General features: G+C 37.8%; 1 protein-coding gene across 2 annotated transcripts; it reads right to left on the bottom strand.

Moving 5' to 3' along the window:
• Positions 1-2,035: 2,035 nt before the first annotated feature.
• LOC129278643 (aristaless homeobox protein-like) lies at positions 2,036-9,808 on the bottom strand. 2 transcript variants are annotated; one of them, XR_010296021.1, is made up of 5 exons: positions 9,113-9,808; positions 5,927-6,973; positions 4,507-4,552; positions 2,747-3,638; positions 2,036-2,555 (listed from the first exon to the last, which is right to left on the bottom strand). XR_010296021.1 is itself a non-coding variant. In XM_064111095.1 (5 exons), exons 2-5 carry the CDS (start codon positions 6,565-6,567, stop codon positions 2,548-2,550), a joined length of 1,401 nt encoding a protein of 466 aa, XP_063967165.1. In that variant the 5' UTR covers positions 6,568-6,973; positions 9,113-9,277; the 3' UTR covers positions 2,036-2,547. The 2 variants fall into 2 exon arrangements, 1 of the variants encoding a protein (XP_063967165.1); XM_064111095.1 differs by having other exon boundaries at positions 2,933-3,638; positions 9,113-9,277.
• Positions 9,809-17,331: the final 7,523 nt, after the last annotated feature.

Genomic DNA, 17,331 nt, shown 5'->3' with positions numbered 1-17,331 from the left:
CAGTTTGCGCGCGCTAATAAGTGATACATGAACTGTGTGAGAGAATGGAGTGATCAGGTATGGAAAGAAGGCGAGAGGTGCGGCGATGACACGTCCGAGAAACCCGACGCATTATTAGCGACAAACACAGCATTTTATCGGGCCGTTGCTGATCTAATGGAAGATCCACTGTCTTAAATTGATACAAAGAAAAGTAATAGGTGCTGGGAGAATCTACCTAATTTCGATTGATGTTTGAGGGATAACATGGCCTCCAGTGTGAAGTTGAACCGTGGTTGGAGAGAGATTGAGAGATAGAGAGAGTGAGAAAAAGAGAGGGGGAGATGAAGAGAGAGAAAGAACAAGAGTGCATAGACATGATAGAGGGAGAAGAGAAAGAGAGAGAGCGTTAGACATGTTAGAGTTGTTGGAATTACTCCAGGGATCTTCTGAAAAAATTACCTTGGAATCGAACCTTTCATTGTCAAGGATGTTTTTTTATTCATATAGCCAATTATCTCGGTCAGTGGAGGGGGGAGGGAAGCGAACCTCTAGATCTGTTTTAAGAAAATGGGGATTTCCATTGCAGTTTTCAATTTCAACACCAAGACCAGAGGTCGAGGAACGGCATGAACGGGGGGGCTCAAGCTTCCCCACTATTTTTTTCCAAAAAAGGTGTCGTTGCCGAGTGGTCTAAGGCGCCTAACTATAGGCCCTACATGGAAAGTCTGGGGTTCGATCCCTATCCGCGGCACCTATGCCCATGAAAAAGGCATTTAATCGACAATGCTCTTTTGTCCTGCATTCAAATAAATGGAAATGCTTTACGAATTCTTGGTAATAGGAGTGCGCTTTAAAACCCCTTCCCCCCCAAAAAAAAAATGTAGAAAAACCTTCACACTCTAAAAATTGGGTAAAAGTGCTCCATGAGGGTAATCAATATTGTGTCCAACATTGGGCATTTCTTTTGGGCATTTTTTTGTATCCAGTGTGATGACAATTTTGCCCATTCTAAAGTAATTGCTGCTTATTACTTAACCTCACTGGACTCTATGCTTCCCGCAATGGGTAAAATACTGTCCCAAATTGGTTGGACACATAATTACCCTCGTGGTGGTAAAATGTTTACCCAATATTTTTTTTACAGTGTAGATGACCAAGATTGTTCCATTTTGCATGGTCGGCCCCCACCTTCAATTTTAAAATCGTTCTACAGCCCCTGCAAGACGACCTAAGGGTGTGTTATCCTTTTAAATTCACTCAATCATCACTCTCTCGCTTAATCAATCAATTTTTATTAACGATCAATTAATATTAATTGATCAATCAGTCAACCAAACAACCGATCAACCAATCAATCTAACAATAAATCAATCAACCTATCAATCAAGCAACCAATCAATCAACCATGTTACCGATCAATAATAAATCAATCAGTCAATGAATCCGTCAATCAATCAATCAATCAACTAATCAACCAACCACCAACCAACCAATCAATCAGTCAACCAACCAATTAATCAATCAATCAACCTACTAACCAACCAACCAAGCAACCAACCAACCAATCAAGCAACCAACCAACCAATCATCAACTAACCAACCAACCAACCAATCATTTATTAAATCAATCAACCAAATAAACAATCAGCCAATCAATCAATAATCGATGCATTCAACCAACCAATCAACCATCAAACCAATCGATCAATCAATTAATCAGTCCATTTATCCAACCAATCAATCAAAAAATCAATCAACCTATCAACCAACCATCAAACCAATCGATCAGCCAACCAACCAATCAATATTAACCAACCAACCAACCAACCAATCAATCAACCAACCAATCAACTAACCAATCGATCAGACAACCAACCAATCAATTTATTGACCAACCAACCAATCAACCAACCAATATCATTAATCAATCTATTGATCAATCGAATGCATATAGGAAATCAAACGGTCATTCAATGCATAGCCTTAATTAATCACCAATCATTTGGGTTGTCAAACTGAATTTAACAATAAAAGGGTAATCTGAGAAGCAATTAAATTGGCAAAATTCAATCAAATTAAATTCATTTATTCAATTTTATACATACATTTACATATTTGCAAGAATTTCAATTTCAATTAACAAAATAATGAAAGCTTAGTGAAAAGCAGAAAATATTCATAACTTGGTTATAGATCGAATTAGAAAGGGTAATTATAATTATGAGGGAACATCGAACATAAAAGATTAGTGATAACGCAGGCGCGGCTCCAGGATATATCTTTAATGAATGCACTCAAAATGACAATCATTTTGTGATGGTCTTCAGCTAACTTCCAAAAGCCCACATTAGGGGGTCAAAAACCTAACCGAGAGTCAATCCTTAAAGGAGTATCTCAATATGCTTATGGTTAACACTAACAGCCTGAGGAAAGAGGGGGAGGGGGGGGGGTAATTATAACGCTCTTTGGTATAAACACCAACCGATATCAACTCTTATAGTGTAAACTTGTTAATATCTTATGATGTAAAGATCTGAAGGAAAGGATCTGGGCCTGGTGGTTGTTTCATAAAGCTGTTCGTAAGTTAAGAGCGACTTTAAGAACGTTAAGAACGACTGGTGATCCTTTCTTGTGGAAAATGGTATATTCATTGGCGATGGTTAAGCGCGGAAGAAAGGTTTACCAGTCGTTCTTAAAGTCGCTCTTAACTTACGAACAGCTTTATGAAACGGCCCCCTGCAAAAGGTTACTATAGGCCCTAGACTTGCCATCCGATGGTCATTGTCAATGTATTACTGCTCAACAGCCGATCAAAATCGAGGATTTCAATGGTAAAGTTAAATTCATTGACTAGGTATTGTATGCACAGGATATATTTTGCTTTTCAGGTGGATTCTTCACTCAGAATTGAAAAGGATCAAACCGCCATGATATGGGTTCACGGGGACACCTTTGCGTTCGACAGGTTCGACACCCGCTGCGTGTTGACGAGCTTTCAATCGAAGTGCCGCGATGCTTAACGCTCGTCGTTCGCTCCTTAACCACATATCTTGCTTCAGTCCCTTCTTAGAACTCGGTCCGAACGGGTCCAGGCCCAGGCTACCTCTACTGATGAGTCCAGGACTCGCTGGCATTGATGGGTCGTGGTCCTGGTACTTCCGTGGGACCGGGAAACACGGTGTGAGCAGTGCTGGACCGAGATGAGCGAGGTTTGATTGTGACTGTGAGTTCCTCGTGGAAGCGAGACTCGCCTGCTTGGACCAAAAATCACAAAATGGCGTCGGATATAACATGCTTGCCGCGGCGACCGGAGAAGCATGATGCAGTGGTAGCAGTCCATGAGCAGGAAGCTGGTAAGTAGGCCTCGGTAGGGACCCCGATAAGACGGTGGTCGACGTTGCCGTCGGCAAACATGAGGTTGTAAATTGAGGCAGAGGATGTGGTGGTGGTTGTGCTGGCGGCGGCGGTGACGCCAGTAACCCTTGCCGTTGGACGCGGTCGATGCAAGCAAGACGGCATAGATGAGAAGATACAAGGTTCGAATCCGTGATCGGACCACCGATGATAGGGCAAAACGATGGATGTGGATGGAGTCGTGGTTGTAAGCCGAGCTTCTCTCTTTTTCTCCACTTCGCTCGCCGATTCTGGAACCAGACCTACATCAGATCAAATCAAGATTTCAGAATATTTTAATGTATGGAAAATTGCCATACTGTTCTCGAATCTATTATTAATATTAAAGACTGGAGGTGCAGTGGCGGAGTGATCTGAGGCGTCAGACTACGGTACACACAATAAAGCTCGAGGTTCGATTCCCGAGTACACTGCAATTATTCCCCGAGGAAAGGAGTTTATCTACATTCTTCGTTTTCGAAGGCACGCGAATGATACATGAAAATACCATGCACAACCGATACAATGTGTTGTTGATCTTTTTAGATTTCCAGATTTTTTAACAAAGAAAATTGAATGGATATACATGGTCTTAATTCGAGATTTACAAGTAAATAACGGTACTGGCATACTTTATAATCATATAAATTGTCTAGCAGTAATCAAGCACAAATATCTTACAGAAGAAAGGGACAACTTAAAAAGGATGTATATGTAATAGAAAGTTTAAACCAAGTGAAAAGTAGCCGTATATATACCACCCATCGATTGACGTTCATTTTCAACCCTAATGCATAATCATATTCTATGCTGTTTTAGAATGTAAATATGTCTGTAATTATTGAGAGACCCTTGGAAGACCACTAATTATTGGCGAATGTGATACCCTGACAAATGTATGTATTTACTAATGAATAGATAAATCGTAAATGAATAAGTTAATTAATGAATTAACAGATTAATGAATGAATAACTAAATGAATGAATAACTAAACGAATAAATAAATGTATAGATGAAATAATAAATGAATGATTGAATAAATAAATAAATAAATAAATGGATGAATGAATGAATAACTAAACGAATAGATCAATGAGTAAATGAATAAATAAATTAAAAACGAATCTTACCTGGACCCTCGCTTCGGTTAAGTCTACTCTCATTGCTAATTCTTCTCTGAAAAATAAAAATACAAAAGAAAAACAAAATAACAATAATGAAATGTTCATGTATCTGTATGTTATGTTGCCCTACTCAGTTAGTGACTTTATATCAAATTTTTCAAATTAGGACCATGTATTATAATTACATGTTCCAAAATGTGTTACTTTATATATTCATATTTCAAGGGAGAACATATTGGGCCAAATGTTTATATTATCATGTACAACTTTTGTCCGTTCAACGAGGACTTTTCTATATAGTTATTTATGCAGATTTGACAATTGAATGTGATTTGGCCATAAATTAATGATGTTTGACAAATTATTGATGTATGTTAAACACACATAATTGACCCCTTGTCGAATAATACTCATAATCTGCTTATTTTCAACAATGTCAATTTTTAATCAGAAGACTGAAGGGCTTATTTACAATTACATTCGGGCTTATTTACATTTTCTGCAGCCATCATAAAATGAGGTCAGGAAATGCTTTCTATGCTTGTTTGCAGAGAGATTCTATTCTTTTAAACACAAAAATACTGCTATAATAATAGGGAATGAAATTATATCCCCTTCTGCCTTATTATGCTAATTACAATAGGAAGCATTTTAATGGATTAGAAATTCAGCATATTTACCCCTCCCCCCCCCAAAAAAAAAAAAAACATTTTAAACTTGCACCGAGACTCTTGAGGAAGCTCTTTTTGCTATTTTGTATAATCTATTATCAAGTCCTTGCATTCTAAAGAAACTCCGGGTCAGATTGACTCGGAAATCAGTCACTTGTCATGCTTGTGGGTACGGGATATTTTTTCAATTGCATAAGAAGGGGAGAAATGCATCATAATTCATTACATTTCGTTTCTTCAATCCAAGGCAATAACTTTTTTTTAAATACAACATTGGTCAAAACCTTGGTCCTAATGGGGTTATAATGCGATAAAAAATGTATAACTTGCAGAAAACTACTTTTTGAATACGTCATAACTATAGTTTAACCAAATTACTTGATAATTCAAATTAATGTTAATGTGATACCTTTTGGTAAACATGTCATGGTAAAGTGGGATTCTATGCACTTCCTATTTTTTACGTGATGTGCATATATTATAAAAGTCAATCTATTTAATGCAAACTATTTTTTTTTTTATTGGCGTAATATAAACACAAGTAGCTTATTCACAATGGTAGGATTATGCAGAATGATTACAGCTTTACTCAAAATTGTTTTTCTTTCTTTTTACATTCATCTGGTGACAGAAGAAGAATACCTTTTTAATTAATGAAGAGTGTTCCTTTTTCAAAATGCAACAATCACAATTTAAGGTGCAAACACAATTATTGAGTTACAATCGAATGTAAAAAGGGAAGGGGAAATGCTTACCTCGTAAATACATCAGGATAATGGGTCTTACAGAAGGCGCGTTCCAATTCTTCTAGTTGAAAACTGGTAAAGGTGGTCCGATATCGACGTTGCTTTCTCTTTGTCGGTTGGTCTCCGACATCGTTTCTGAATTCATCTTGATTCTCGTCATCATCACTTTCAAAGTCGTCGCCGTCGAACCGTGATGAATCTTGCTCTTCGAGCTGATCGTCATTGGGTCTCCAAATTCTAGCAGCTTTTGAGACTGGCTCGTCAACGTCTTTCGACGTTTTCCTGTCATTTCCGTCTATTGCAGGCCTCCAAATGTGGCCACTAACTCTCACTGGTTTATCTGTCTGTTCATCCCTGTTAAGAACGTGTGTCTTGAGCAAGCTTGTGAGATCTTGCTCCTTGTTTTTCGTCCTGGCGTCATCTGCTCTCGAAATGCTCACCCAAGAGCCAGAATTCATCGCATCGCTGCATTTCTCTACACTGCCAGCAGCGGAGGACTCTCGGCTCGTCGGAGAGTCATCTCGTGGCCGCTCCGGAGGAGGGACGATCGCATTCCACCTGTTGTCCGCATCCATTGTTCGAGGCGTCACCGGCGTGCAACACACAGCGGATTCCATCGCAAACTGTGGCGCCTCCAAAATTTTCTTCATTCCGATCCGCGCGCCACTTCCGAAATAGTCGACTCAGTGTTGTCTGCTCAATGATTGACGTTCAAAATGGCCTTAACTTAAAGGTTCGCTCCACCTCGCGTCGGTTTTTCTTTCCTTGATACGTGTCAAATGGTTCGATTATCAACACCTCTTCGATGGCATCTCAACACACTGAAGAGATTACCAATGTCCCGAGTTTGATTGTCATTGATAGATCTCTTTGACAATTTTTGAAGCGTGCTTTTGTTTCCTTAATTTGATTTCGATTGACTGCTACTAAACCTCGATTTCGATTGAAAAGGCAAGAGACTTTGCTTGAATTAAATTCGACTGGGAGGTTCCGTTTTCTTTTGTTTCACTTATTGAGGCAGACTTTTTGCGGTGACAGTGTCAGTGTTTCCAATTCCTGTAGGAAATAGATTAAACAAGGTGATTACAAAATATTCAATAATGAAAGAAAGCAGCTTGGATGAAATAAATTAGCCAAAAGGAAACAATATGATCGACGTATGTAAAATTAAAAAACATCCAAAAGTCATCTCGTAGCGTATATAATTGGCCCGATTGCCTAAGTTACATTAATTTTATCTATGTATACTTGTCTTGATTACATTTGATTTTATTTATCTATGTATCAGCAATTATAACATTTTTACAGGTTATACTGGAACATTTTGTACAAAAGTTACACATTATGAAACATAGCTTTAGATAGTTACTAAAGTATTAGAGTAGGTAAATTTTTCTTATTACAATGAAAAACACTTTGTTAAAATAATTTTGCTAAGAAAATAAGCAATTTTATATAAAATACATACATTGTCATGCAATTAATACAGCAGTATTATTTGACAGCGAATAACCAATTGCGGACCGATAAATATTATTTCTCATTTGAATATCCTTAACAAAAAAACACACAAACAAACAAATATGACGAGCAGTTAGTCTATTCTTATATTATATGAGTAGAATGTATGACGTACATTAAAATAATGTTAGTGAAACTTATTCCTTTGTCATGTCTTTCATATAAAATAATTTCAATTTAACCATATCGGATGACTATGACTATATACTATGTTTTCTTTCGCATACAATTCATATTTCAAAATATTATGTTAATATATATGCAGGAGCTAAGCCAGGGAATTTGGTGGAGGGGGCGGACAAGGGAACCAAAATATTAAATAACTTCTTATTTTCGGGTATGGTCGCATTTCTAAAGATAATGACAAATGTACATATTGATGACCCAATTAACGTTCCCTTTATGATAACGCCCTTTCTTCTCGTTTCTCGTTTAATCCCCTTCTTCCTCTATTTCCTTTCATATGTTCTTTTTTATTATTTGATAGATCAGATGGGGTTGCCGCTCCTTGACCCGCCCTGCCCTTTTTTTAGAAGTCCTTACTACATTACACTCGATAAGAAGCACAGTGTATGCAGGTTTTAAACGAAATATGGAACAGATGTTTATGGAAATGAGTTTAAAACAATATTATTATTTTGAATCAAGTCAAATTGCAATAATTTATGAAGCCATGAGGGGTTTATTTATTCATTTGCTCCGGCGACAATTGCTCCGCTTTTTTCCACACACTAATCGAATGACCAACTTCAACCCTGGGTTTAACAATATACTCTACCCTAAACCTAGCATAAAACCCTATCATGCCTATTGCAACCCTATAACCCTACATCTTAGACGAGATTAAACTCTGAGCAATTGTCGCAGGATCAAATGTCGTGTCACCTATAGGGTCGGTGTTATAAGGAGTGACAGCCCCTTGTGATTTACAAGAACCAAGAGGGGGGGGGGGCAAATCAAAAGATAGAAAAAAATTAAAGAACGAATACTTTGAAAAATAGCGATAAAGGAGATGAAATTCTATTTCTGAAAAAAAACGTGAAAATAGGCAACAACCCCAGTGATTTTCATGGAGCCAAAAAAGTGCTATAAAAAGAGGACAACAGTACTGTTCCTTGTTATATCCAAGGAGCGAAAAAAATAACCAGAGTGGAAAAGATAAATTCAATTTATTTGGCAAAATAAAACAATCAAGAAATAAAGTAAGAATTAAAGAAAGATTACTATCAAACGAGAGATAAGGGACTTGCAACTCTGTAATAACCCATAACTCTTTCTATTTGATGGATTTCTATCAAACCTTCACAAATTTTTAGTATTTCTTCTTTTATTAAAATTAACTCATCTCCAGGATGCATTGTAAAGATAATTTAGTTAAATCTTTATTTTATAACTTATCGAGAAAAATCTAATGTAAAACAAAATGTTGAATTATTTTTGTTCATTTTTTTGTGTTGTGAGTATGGGTAGAATATAATATATCAACAATCTATAATCATGTTTTCAACTGGAAGGAATTTCATCGTTTCATTGAGTTTCAAAATGAATTATCATAGAAGTAACAAAATAACATTTGTTTCAAAATTGATGATTGAAGAATAATGCCACTCAACAAAGCTTATGCTACTTGATATGTGAATGCTATCAATCAAAATGAAGAGGAAAGTAAATTACCTTGAGTTTGATATTGGTTCAGCTTTCTTGAAGAAATTGATAACTCAGCTAGTTTGCTGATGAGTGATGATAGACCAAGCCTAGATCTGGTGTGTTCCTCGACTGACCTTTCTAGACGTAGACTCTCTTCTGGTCCAAGTTCTCGTGTGACATGTTCTTTTAAGCGACACGAGACCCACAGGGTCCACGTAAAATGACGAAGATATGGGGTGGTCCTTCTCCCCCTCCCTTTGAAAAAACTCTCATCCGTCCACCCAAACACCTTTTCATTCACAATATTTGGCACACAAAAAAATCACCAATAAGCGTCAATCTCCCCTAATTCTTATGACAATGTCCTTGCTACTATTGTGGAATACACCGCGAGCTTATAATTGGATATGCAAAGCCTCGCGGCACGAGATCAAAGGCGAGCGCGTTCCTTCAAAGGTAGTTTTGTAGTCCAAAAACGATTACCAAATACCGAAAGTGTCAACAGGTGAATTTTCGTAGCAATTGGTAGGAGGGGGACTGCTCGCCCTGTCCGCATTACCGCGATTAGTTCGTTTGAAGAGGGTAAATAAGCAAAAGTTTCTCCTTCACTTTCTCTTTAACGAATTCCCACTAAGATGCGGCGCATATAGCCACTTAACACCCATATCAGAAAGCCTCAAAACACGTCAACAATGGCGCCCATTGAGATGACAGGGTTTGATCATTGGGCAACAAATAGAAGCTACATTTGCAATTGTTTGCGATATGGCGTGTATGTTTGCTCAATTAATTATTGACGTGCCCGCTGGCCGGTCTTCTCGCCTCGCTCCCCGGCTAGGTCGGGCGGGGTGGATTGGCGTCGGGGTGTGAATTGAAAACGGCCGACAACCCCTAAGTGTCGGGCATATTCCTGAAAAGGTAAACCGGAGTTAACGTGTGCCGAGGAATGTTAGTCCTGTTAGTATTATGAATTAGAACTAATCAGCTGTAGGAATAGTTTCTGCAGTCTTTTCTTGGTTTTTCGCATGGCACCGTTTGTTCTCCCTAAATTGGAACTTAATTATCGCAGAGATGTGATGGGCCCCAAATCGAGGAGGAAATAGAATGGCAGGGAAGAAAGAGGCATAGAATGAGAAAGAAATGATAAGGGGGAGGAAAAAAATGACTAAGAAAAAAAAGAAAAGGTTTGAGAAAGGGGATAATCATTTCATATCCTCATAAACCGTTCATAAAAATGAAAAGTGTTGCTATAATAGAAGACGGGAACACTATTGTAAATGCCAAAAATATGTTTAATTAAAAAATTATATAATTCCGTTTGCATTACTTTTCCCATTTTGAAAATATTTATGTTCAAAGACTTAATTTCAAGTTTAATTCCGATTATTTTATGTTACATATCAAGTGAAGTATGATTGTACCTCAGGACTTTTTGATCTAATTTCAATTTTCCTTGGTGGCGCAATTAATGTCAAAATGGAGGGATGGAATATAATAATATATATATCGGCCATTAATATTATAAAGAGGATATAGTATACGGGAAAGCAGGGGCGGTTTCGGAATTTACAAGTGGGGGGGGGGGGGGGCAGTGGTGTAAATACACAACTCTGCCAAGCAAAAATAAAGAGATCAAACGTGAACACTGCAGAAGTAATTGCAAATGATAATGATAATAATAATAATGATGATGATGATGATGATGATAATAAAAATAAGAATGATGATGATTATGATGATAATACTGATAATGGTGATGATGATGATAATAATAATGATGATGATAATGATGATGATGATAATATTAATAGTAATAATGATAATGATAATAATAATAATAATACAAATAATGATAATAATAATAAGAATCATAATAATGGACAAGAAAAGAGAGTATATTGAGCCAGCAAACCAAAGAAGAGAGTATTTCTCCTCCCAAATTAAGGCAATTTTTGAAAATATGGGAACAAAAATTGCTTTTGGGGGGCGGACCTAGCTTTTCGGTTGGGGGGGGGGGGTGGGGTTGATGAGTCACCAGTTGGTTTTTACTAATGACGATGAGCTGCGACATATTCCGTCTTACATCCTCGTCTCTCACGTCGACCGCCACTGTTATGCTTGCGCGACCCTCGTCAGCAGGGAGGGGGTATTGGAATTCGACAGTTGCCTTAGTTTGTTTTATTCCTGCCGTGCGATGTTTCACATTCCGTCATTTTTTAAAGTCCTTTAGTATGCTTTTCACACTGCATTTCCTTAACCCCATACTATCCTTAACCCCGGACTATCCTTAACCCCATACTATCTTTTTTTCGATTCACACTGTCTTTCTTAACCCCGTACTATTGCTTAGCCGGACTTAACGCCTTAACCCCGGGCAATCACACAGCTCATAAATATTGATGATTTTACCATACAGAGCGCGATTAATGTGCAATTTCGACTTCTGTGATTGGCTAATACTTAGCCCCGCTTTTGCTTAGCCCTGTTTCGTTTCACACTGCATCTCTTAGCACCGCAATTGTGGTGCTAGCACCACAATAAGCCGTCTAACCCTGCTTTTTTGCAGGGCCAGATAGTACCGTACGATTTACCGTGCTAGCCCACTTTGCTAAAACGTAGTGTGAAAACGAAGTGGGCTAAGCTTAAAGGGGAATCCAGCCTTGGCCATAAAATGTTGTGATGGGAAGGAGAAAAATGAATTAAACAGAATGGTGAAAATTTGAAAGAAATCCGACAAGCAATAAGAAAGTTATAGCTGCTTTAAAATTGAGATCACTAATACTATGTAGATTTGAAATTGGCAACTGGGTAAGTAAATTTTGACAAGGGGCAAGGACAACTTTCCCATAGGCCATGTACTTTATTATCAGGGATTTGTGGTTTTCTTCTAAGTACCCATTCCCCTGGGGCAGTAATCTAAATATAACCCAGGTAGTATATTGTTTTATGTCTTCATGAAAGAAAAATATAATTTGAAATAAAACTTTTGGGGAAAATGACATTTTAGCCATAATATGTATTGGAGTACATGGAAGAGTAGTCCTTGCCTTACATCACTTTGACATCCCATATGCGGCCAATTTGAAGTCTCCATGGGTATAGTGATTACCAATATTTACAACTTTTCAAAATTCATAACTTTCTTATTGTTTGTCCAATATTGTTCAAACTTTCACCTATCGACTTGTCTGATTTTTCTTTTCCTTATAAAAACAAGTTTTTATTTGGGTTGGATTCCCCTTTAACCCCGGGAAATTGGTGTGGCTAACCCCCCCCCCCCCCTTAGCCCCACCAATTTAGGACAAAAAGTGCAGTGTGAAAAGCATATAGGTAAATAATTCATAAAAACACATTCGGACGGGTAGAGTAAATTTGAAAGAAATCTATATATCAATGTACGGAGAAAAATGAACTGTGTTGGAACTAGGGTGATTGAATAGTTTTATAGACTTAATATGATACTGAAAATAGCCATCCGAGCTTGGGGTCTGTGACGATATATACGCGAGAGACTGTTACAGTGATCGAGAGAAAATTTTATTTTTCAAAGTGAAATTTTGCGTTAACTTTCGTTTGTATGTTTTCGCCAGTGAAAATTATGCAATATGGTCTATAAATTGCAGATAATATATTTTAGTGTATCAGGAAACTTGGTAAAGAGACAGCATAGCGACCGAGCGAGAAAATTTGCTATTCTTTATAGTGAAATCATGGAGCAATATTAACAACCGATGTCGTAGAAACATAGTTGACGAGATGGCGCTGTTTAAATTATGCCAATTTGTCATGATAAAGCTCTACAAAGCAAGTGGTTAAAATCGAATCTAAAAAGTGCATCTCGATGAGATTTTTCATGCACTGGCGGATCCAGGGGGGGGGGGGGACAGCCGACCCGTGCCTCCTTTTTGAGAGGCATAATTAAATTTGTAAGGTAAAAAAGCTGTTAAAACAAACAAGTGTGCCCCACCCCCCTTTTTTTGCATGTAATTTTTTTCCGTGGACGAATGTCCTTAATTTTTGGTTGAAAACCTTTTTTTTTGCCTGTAAAATTTTTCCTCGGGAAAATGTGCTCTTCTCCTTTGGAAGATCGTAGATCCGCCCTGATTTCATGAGGCTATTTCTGAGTTTCTGAAAAGAAGAAGGAGGTGGAAGAGGAGGAGGAGAAAAGAAGAAGAAGAAAGAAGGAGGAAGAGAAGAAGAAGAAGAAGAAGAAGAAAGAAAGCAAAAGAAAGAGGAGATGAAGAAGAAGAAGTAGAAGAAGAAGAAGTAGAAGAAGAAGAAGAAAGAAAGAAAAAGAAGAAGAAGGAGGAGGAGGAGGAGAATTGTACTATCGTGGCTCAGTCTGCCTACTGGCATGGTATTTTTTGTATGATAAGTGGAGACTAATTTTCCGCTGTATGGACTTTAGACACTGTCCAAAAGTCACTTGGCGGGAGCGCCGTCGCGTCGGACTAATGCGCGTAGTAACGGCACAGTGAGTAACGAGTTTCTTTTAGGAAGTTAGGACCATACTCAGTCGACGTAGAATAGATGTAGCGGACACATGCATTATGTAGCAACAACTCCGTCCATGTCTACAGTGCATATCCAGTTACCAGTATGTCCAAATAGATGTAGGTACAACGATACTCGATCTCCAAGAACATAGTGGGGATTAGCGGGAACCGTTTCGGTGCCGCATGGATCGCTTCTGCGGGCACAATGGACTTAGTGGAAGCACATACCAACGCAGCACGAACGTCGTCAAGGCGTGGCGGGGACGTACCATGCACGTGACGATTTCATGCCTGTTTGTTGTTGCTTTTTTTTTAATAAACAACTAAGTTGGCGCATCGTCCTAGCCTATGGTACACTCATCATGCTTAGAATATAGTGACATGTAAGAAATTATTGTATGGTATTCAGCCAAGACAAGAGACAAAAAGAAATAGCCTTGTCTTCTATTATACCTTTTTTATTAAAATTATTGGGACAATTTCGGGTCGACATAATGAAATCCACATCTTGTCGTCAATTTGTTGACTCGTCTCATCCTTGGCAAATTGCCAATTCGTCTATTGCAAACTCGTCCACTCATCACATGGTCTAACTTACTTTAGTCCAATGCCATTCCGTCAATCAACATTTCGTCTGACAAACATTTTGTCCAATAACCATTTGGTCCAACAACTTTAGTCTAATCACCAGTTGGTCAATAACCATTTCGTCTCATAACCAGTTGGTCTAATACCCATTTTCTTTCATTCATTTCGCCCAATTAACACTTAGTCCAATTAGACCAAATGGTATGTAGACTAAATGGCTATTGGACAAACTGATTATTAGACGAAATTGAAATTAGATCATGTTGATAGTAGACGAACTAATGGTAGACAATATGGTAGTAGACGAATTGGAAGTTGGACGAATTGGCATTAGACCAATAGAAAATAAACCTCATCCATTTAGGTCAATTTGACTTGACAATAGCTGTGTTTTCATTTTTTCTTCTTTTACACTTTCTTTCATTCTATCCCTCATTGCTTTCTTCTTTCCTCAATTCCCCTCCATCCCTCTATTGCTCTCTCTCTTGTTGACGAAAATTTCGATCGGGAGTTGTTACGTCCCTCTACGACCTTGTTGCATGTGAGATTGTGCATGTAGGCCTAACTGATTTGTATTCTTTTTTATACACTTAAAAAAAAAATCAATATCTTTGTCTGGTCTGGTTTCCCTTTGAACGTTTATCATTGCTTTTTTTGTTGCATTCACAATATTTCTTTAGAGACCCCTACTGCGTCTCAAAACAGTTTTAAGAATCTTTCGTTTATTTCGTCACTACAGAGCTTCCTTATAATGATCCCTTTTGAATGACGGTAGGGGCCGATTTCATAAAGCGTTTCGCGTCAAACGCGACTTTACGGACAACTGGTGACACTTTCTTGCGTTGAAAGAGATGTCCAGATTACGTTTCGTGATGGGAGTGAAGGTGAATTCCAACCATTGTCAAATTACAAACAATACATTCGGTTGCTTGTGACCATCAACCCCCCCCCCCCCAAAAAAAAAAAAAAATTACAAACACCAGATTTCAACTTTATCTGATGTGAATAAAAACGATTGGTACTAGTGCGATTGGTCACTACTCGCTCGTAAAACCATGCGTAATTTTCGAATAGCTTTATGAAATCGGGTCCTCATTAGGGGCATTATAGAGGGACGATTCTTTGGAATATAGAGACGTCGGGGTTAAGAGCTCGCAAGGTAAAGCGGGGTAGGGGGGCTAAGCTATTGAATATATTCTTTTTTACTTTCTCCTTTCTTCTTTGAAACAAGGATTTGTAGACGAGTTCTCATCATGCTTGATTACACGAGAAACAGAAATCCAAGTCCCCTTCACTGTCCTATGGTGTATTTTTCAGTTACCTTACGTAAATCGGCTTTATCGTTTAAAGGTTAATTTCATGTGAATATATAAATATCAGTACTGATAATATGTTATATATAATATTATAATAGTTTATTTATTTAATATCAACATGATGTAGCTTGTCACATGATATATAATTGAAAATCAACAGAATTTTCGAAAGAACAGTGACAATGACAAAAATTCAAAACCAACATATAATATTAAAAAAAATACCCTTGTAACGTAATAAGCTACAGCGATGTAATCTAAGACATATATATATCATATGAAAACAATTGTTTTAAATTTTAAACTACTGGTTCTTAGAGTGACGGGCTCAAACAACGTGCTAAAATGTGTGTATGCTAATGCGTGATACGTGGAATCTTGATTCGTGATTTTTTTTTATCAAGGAGATGATCATCCTTCACAGTAAAAAAATAGCACATTGTTGAAGCCTGTCACACTAACAACAAGTTGTTTGAACTTTTTTGTAATTGTTTAAACTTTTTAAACAACTTGTTTAAACATTTCAAACAGTTGTTTAAAAGTTTAAACAGCTGTTTAAAATTTTAAACAGTTGTTTAAAAAGTTTAAACAGTTGCTTAAACAAATTAAACAGTTGTTTAAAAGGTTTAAACAGTTGTTTAAAAAGTTTAAACAGTTGTTTAAAAAATTTAAACAGTTGTTTAAAAAGTTTAAACAGTTGTTTAAAAAGTTTAAAGAGTTGTTTAAAAGTTTAAACAATAGTTGTTAGAATGACGGGCTTTAACAACGTGCTGAAAATTGTAAACGGCGTTTCTACAGCGTATTTGGTATTGCAAAAATCGTGTCACAATCACACAGACGGAATCGACTCCAAACCGACCGATATAATTTCATTCGAAATACATGTAATGTGATAGATTTGGTCGGCCTCGAGTAGGCCTGGGCCCCGTTGCATAAAAGTTACCATATGGTAACTTTGCCATCCAATGGTAACGCTGGTCAACAGCTAATCACAATCAAAGATTACATGCAAGTTACCATTGCATCATGCAATGGTAAGCCATGTCAATGATGCAAATGGGGCCCTGGTGGGTGTTTCATAAAGCTGTTCGTAAAGTTACGAACGACTTTACGCACGACTGGAACATGTTCTTAGGTCATAACTCAATTACATAGGGATATCACATAGCACAAGAAAGGATCACCAGTCGTGCGTAAAGTCATTCGTATCTTGCGAACAGCTTTATGAAACACCCACCTGGTCAGTATGACTGTGCCACCAAAACCAGCATGGGGCGAGTTTAACAATCATCATTCTCTCAATAGATTCACTAGTCTGCTGGGCAAACCCTTCGCTCGAGTTAAGGGTCTGAATGTGCAGCCTACTCATGCCTTGTGTACTGAAGGCTCAACAGCAAGTTTTGTATGTGCTAGTCTTTGCGTGGAGGCACACTTGTTGATCAAAGTTCCAATGAGGGTCTGTGCCTGCAGACTACAGCAAGTTTTGTATGTGCTAGTCTTTGCGTGGAGGCACACTTGTTGATCAAAGTTCCAATGAGGGTCTGTGCCTGCAGACTATAGATTCACCGCCAGCACCCCCGCTTCCTCGGGCCATGATAATCTTTCTATGACCTCACTTGGATTTTCTTTTTTTCCCCCAAGAAGATATAAAAGCTTAGCTGGTGTACTGCATTTGAGTTTCAATAAACATGATAAAACGTTTAAAACGCGTCAATAACGCGATTATCTATTTTCTGTTTAGGCATCATCCCTTTGAAACCAAATAAATGACCTTTAAATGTTATTTTGACATCTGATGGAAAGACATAACCCTGCCCCACCCACGGTTAATGATGAGAATAATGAC

Source organism: Lytechinus pictus, chromosome 16, assembly GCF_037042905.1.
Source record: "Lytechinus pictus isolate F3 Inbred chromosome 16, Lp3.0, whole genome shotgun sequence".
Classification (NCBI taxonomy): Eukaryota; Metazoa; Echinodermata; class Echinoidea; order Temnopleuroida; family Toxopneustidae; genus Lytechinus; species Lytechinus pictus.
This window is presented reverse-complemented; position numbering and strand designations above follow the sequence as displayed.

Excerpts from the sequence above, each read along its gene's own strand:
- LOC129278643 (XM_064111095.1), bottom strand. The coding sequence starts at position 6,567 with ATGAAGAAAATTTTGGAGGCGCCACAGTTTGCGATGGAATCCGCTGTG. Across the intron at positions 4,553-5,926 it reads TATCCTGATGTATTTACGAG|AGAAGAATTAGCAATGAGAG; the intron begins GTAAGCATTTCC and ends TTTATTTTTCAG. Across the intron at positions 3,639-4,506 it reads TAACCGAAGCGAGGGTCCAG|GTCTGGTTCCAGAATCGGCG; the intron begins GTAAGATTCGTT and ends GATCTGATGTAG.